The sequence below is a fragment of the Sinohyriopsis cumingii genome, chromosome 14 (genome assembly GCF_028554795.1).
Source record: "Sinohyriopsis cumingii isolate HCF-2022 chromosome 14, ASM2855479v2, whole genome shotgun sequence".
Taxonomy (NCBI): domain Eukaryota; kingdom Metazoa; phylum Mollusca; class Bivalvia; order Unionida; family Unionidae; genus Sinohyriopsis; species Sinohyriopsis cumingii.
In genome coordinates this window covers 53,165,561-53,171,201 of record NC_142974.1, presented here as the reverse complement: position 1 = coordinate 53,171,201, position 5,641 = coordinate 53,165,561, and the positions used below count along the sequence as shown (strand labels likewise).

Below are 5,641 nucleotides of genomic sequence, written 5' to 3'. Positions count from 1 at the left end.
TTCTGAACAATTCTGGTTCATTGCATTATACTCCTTGTTGACAGTATGTACAGTGGACATTCTACACTACCTCATGTTATTATAGTCAATTATGGGATGCATATAATTTAGAGTAATTGCTTTATACTCCTTGTAAATAGAATATGCATTGGACATACTACACAACCTCACACTGTTATAGTCTATTATAGGATGCACATTCGACATTCTATGCAAGATCATGCTATTATATTCAATTATTGGATGCCTATATTTCAAGTAATTGTTAATATTCCTAAGTAATAGTATGTACATTGGACAATCTACACAAACTCATGCTATTATAGGATGCATATAATTTGAAGTAATTGTTTCATTTTACTGGACTGATATATATATATATATATATATATATATATATATATATATATATATATATATATATATATATATATATCTATAGTAACTAACATGATATACAAAAAGATAAATTATACCCTGCAATTTCAATTTCATCCATTAAAGTTACATAATTCATCTTAATACAATAATTAACATACTAATAATCAATGATAATTAACATACTAATAATCAATGATAATTAACATAATAATGATAATTAACATAATAATAATAATAATAATAAATAATCAGCAGTAGCCATGTAAGTGAGATGCTCACCAAAAAAGTCTACCTACCTAATATTTATTGCATTTAAGTAGATGCAGGAAGAAAATAAAACAAATAAATAGTTTACAGTTCACTATCAATGACTTATAGACATTTTCTACATGATGTTTGAAATTTTGGAGAAATGTAGCACTAAAATTCCCTTCATTTTCATTTAATTTAATGTATTATATACCAATTCTTTTTTTCTTTTACTATTATTTATCTTTCTTGGCAACTATACCTTTTACTATTATGAAATGAGTAAATCCTCATAATGCTGACTTTTGGAAATCTTAGTCACCAGAACTGGAAGTACTAAAAGAGAGCGCAGGTCTTTCTCTGAACTGTGTTTCTTTTCAAATTAATAATACATGCATTCAATGTTAAACTCTGTATACCAGCAAGGTTATTGTTAATAATGATACAACATTCCAGACACCTGAAGAAGTCTTTAATATCTCCATCATCAGATTTTAATTAATTGCAAATTTTAATTAGCATTGGGTAATTTGGAGATTGACAATGAAAAATTGTATTTGTCCATAAATACACTTGACTTGTAAATTATGCACACTAATTCAGTAATTTAATATGTATAAATATGTATAAATGTTCATCAAATTGAAATAAAATGCTTGATTAGTCTTATCTATTGTATTTATCCAGTGTCAGTAACACAAGTTAACATTCATTTTCAGACAAGATTTTTGTGAATGATCTACTATTAATAATAACATTAATAATAACAATGACATCAATAATCAGCAATACTACCAGCTATATTTACACAATATAACAGTCTATACACCTAATGTCCATACTATTGAAGTAAGGACATTAATGTTTCAAAATACAATAAATTCCACATCATTTATTTACTTTTCAAAACAGATGTTTTTGCACATAAGAACTTCAGTATCCATTTTTTTATATGACGTACATGTATATCTTTAGAGGAATGTAATACTAGAAATATATTCATCATTTATTTACATATTAAAATGGATTATTTCACCAAAAATCTTCCAGATGCATTTTGTTTTCGTAGGGCTTACTTAACTTCACATGAATACAGAACCAACATGACCTTGTTTTAATTTTATTTCAGTTGATAAATGTGTAGTTTTGTTCTCTCAGACATGCCAAGTTGTGATGAACCGATTAAGGCTGATGAGATGTAAGACCAAGAAGAATACAAAAAGCAAGGAAGGCATGGAATGCTTTATTTCTGGATTACCAAATATTTAAAATGCTGAAGATTTTCTAAACAAGTCTGGTTCATTGCATTATGTTTCTTGTTAATAGTATGTACAGTGGACATTCGACACAACCTCACTCTGTTATAGTCTTTTATGGGATGCATATACTTTAAAGTAATTGTTTGATATTCCTTGTTAATAGTAGGTACAGTGGGCATTCTACACAACCTCATGTTATTATAGTCTATTATGGGATGCATATACCTTAGAGTAATTGCTTTATACTCCTTGTAAATAGCATATACATTGGATATTCCACACAAACTCACACTGTTATAGTCTATTATGGGATGCACATTTGACATTCTACACAAGCTAAATTTATTATATTCTATTATGGGATGGCTATATTTGAAAGTAATTGTTTTATACTCCTAGATAATAGTATGTACATTGGACAATCTACATAATCTCATGCTATTGTAAGATGCATATAATTAATTGTTTCATTTTAATGGACTGATATATATATATATATATATATATATATATATATATATATATATATATATATATATATATATATATAGTAACTAACATGATATACAAAAAGATAAATTATACCCTTCAATTTCTGTTTCTCAGTAAAGTTACATATTCATCTTAATACAATAATTAACATAGTAATAATCAATATATAACATAATAATAATCAATAATAATTAACATAATAATAACAATAATAATAACGAGCAGTAGCAGTAGCCATGCAAGTGAAAAATGCTCACCAAATAAAAGTATACCTACCTAATATATCCTGCATTTATGTAGATGCAGGAACAAACTAAAAACAATTCTACACTGAATAGAATTGTACATGTTAGTCATGACAAATAGTTTGCAGTTCACTACTGTAGACTGATAGTTTCTACATGATGTTTGTTTTTTGGAGAATTGTAGCACTAAAATTACTTTGATTTTCATTTAATTTAATGTATTATATACCAATTCTTTTTTTCTTTTACTATTATTTATCTTTCATGACAACTATACTTCTTACTATATGCAAAAAGGAAATCGTCATAATGGTGACTTTTGGAAATCTTAGTCACCAGAACTGGACTGTGTTTCTTTTCAGATTAATATTACATGCATTCAATGTTAAACTCTGTATACCTGCAAGGTTATTGGTTAATAATGATGCAACATTCCAGACATCTGTATAAGGCTTTAATACCTCCATCATCAGATTTTAAATAAATTTTGCAAATTTTAATTAGTATTGGGTATTTTTGAGATTGACAGTGAAAAATTAAATTGTATTTGTCATTATATACACTTGACTTGCAAATGATGCACACAAATTCAGTAATTTAATATGTGTACATATGTATAAATGTTCATCAAATTGAAACAAAATGCTTGATTAGTCAATTATATTCTATTTATTCAGCGTCAGTAACACAAGTTAACATTCAAATTCAGATAAGATTTTTGTGAATGGTCTACATTATATATATATATAGTATCTAACATGACATACAAAAAATAAATTATACCCTTCAATTTTTTGTTTCATCCAGTAAAGTCACAAATTCATCTTAATACAATAATTAAGATAGTAATAATCAATAATAATAATAACAATATAATCAACAGTAGCCATGCAAGTGATGTGATGGCCAAACAAAAGTCTACCTACCTAATATTTGTTGCAATTAAATACATGCAGGAACATACTAAAATCAATTCTATAATGAATAGAATTGTGCATGTTAGTCATAATAAATATTTTTTCTACATGACATTTTTAATTTTTAGAAATGTAGAATTACAATTGCCTTCATTTTCATCTAATTTGATATATTATTTATACCCATTCTTCTTTTCTCTTTTTATTATTTATCTTTCTTGGCAACTATATTTTTACTATAATGCTGACCTGCAAGGTTATTGGTTAATAATGATACAACATTCCAGACATCTGAAGAAGGCTTTAATATCTCCATCATCAGATTTTAATTAATTGCAAATTTTAATTAGTATTGGGTATTTTGGAGATTGACTTGACTTTTAAATTATGCACGCTAATTCAGTAATTTAATAAGTATAAATATGTATACATATTCATCAAATTAAACTAAAATGCTTGATTAGTCAATTCTCTGTTTTATTTATCCAAAGTGATCTTGTGTTAATTTTATTTCAGTTGATAAATGTGTAATTTTATTCTCTCATCTGAACCATTCGTGATGATTAAGATATCCTTACTCTTGTCAATGCAAATCGCACACGGAGATTTCGGCACCCTTGTATTTACCACCTGTATGGCGGACCCATCTGGAGAAAGCTGATGAATGTTTTCAGAATAGTATCCAAGAATACAGATGTTGTCACATCTGTCCACATCTACTCCATGGGGACATGTAAGATTGTCAGTACTGTAGGTGAACAGCTTGCTACCATCCATGTCAAAACAGATAAGTGAATTAAACACGCTAACATACACTCGTGTTTTCTTGTTATTCAGAGCTACGTAGTTGTAGAAATCATCGTATGGAGAGTCATACTGGTGAGTATGCTTTATATCTCCTCTCGTGTTAATCAGACTCCACTGACTCTTGCTGTTACCATTGTTACCATTCACAATCATCTCCCCTTCCCCAGCAGCTGCTATTCCATTACAATTATATTTGGTTGCTATCGTTCTTACTGGCCTGATGACGTTATCAATCACAGCCAGGATCTGGATTTCACTCTTATTATACAACGACACTGCCACCTCGTGGTCATCCAGTACACAGACGTTCCATGGTTTACCCGTCAGTGTATGCCTTGTGATGAACTGATAGGAAGAGCTCAGTAGGATGCACAGGCGATTAAAGTGATCAGCAAGCATTTCTCTGTCTCCAGGGAGAAATGTGACACCATTAAACCATGGTGTATTTCCAGTAGCGACTTTAAGATCAATTATATCAACCCTCTCGACCTGACAGTCTTTAGTTGGCTTCTGCCAAGATCTTAGGGACAGAGGGTTGTAGCTGGCTGTAGTTACAACTTTCCCTAATTCCGAAATAGAGGCGGACAAAATTGATTGCATCGGATGTGCTAACTGCACATCAAATGTTATTGCTTCAGTTTTCTCATACTTTTCCCCAACCAGATTGCAATACGAATGTAACTGCGACTTCATTTTTTCCGCCATCAGAAATTTTTGTAAGTTGCTCCCATATTTATTTACTGCTTCAAGGAGATTATAAGAATTTCTGACTGCATGAATTAGTGACAAACACTGATGATTCTCTTCTGTTTTCCTAATTCCTAATCTTCCTTGTAAATTCTGCTTCCTTCTGTCTTCACCCGTTTTTCTAACTCGTCAAGAACTGCATTGATTTTCTTTCTTCTCTGATTTGGTCAGTCATTCTTTTAATTTGCGGCTCAAGAGTATCAACAGAAGAATCGTTAATCTCCATAAACTTGTATAAATGGATTTCGATTTTCTTCATATCTGCAATTATTTCATCTGACTTGCAATCACATAGCAGAGCAGGGAGTTCTTCATTCAAGTCTATTACTTTGGAACACATTTTATGACCGTGGAAAAAGCAGCTGGCACAACAGGGGATGTTGTGATCTTTGTAGTAGCATTTTATATCTTCTCCATGATGATCCGAACATGTAAATCCTTCTGCAAATTTCAACACATTTTCTGGGTTAAAATCAAATTCATCTAGACTAATAATGAAATGATCCTTGGACATTTTCTGTTTCCTGTGAAATTTCAAGCAATC

The 5,641-nt window shown here is 29.8% G+C and overlaps 1 protein-coding gene across 1 annotated transcript; it reads right to left on the bottom strand.

Annotated features, from left to right (window-relative positions):
• Nucleotides 1-3,421: 3,421 nt before the first annotated feature.
• Nucleotides 3,422-5,150, bottom strand: LOC149783812 (uncharacterized). The gene has a single exon (XM_089933168.1). It carries the CDS (start codon nt 5,053-5,055, stop codon nt 4,051-4,053), a length of 1,005 nt encoding a protein of 334 aa, XP_089789294.1. The 5' UTR covers nt 5,056-5,150; the 3' UTR covers nt 3,422-4,050.
• Between the last annotated feature and the right edge of the window lie 491 nt (nt 5,151-5,641).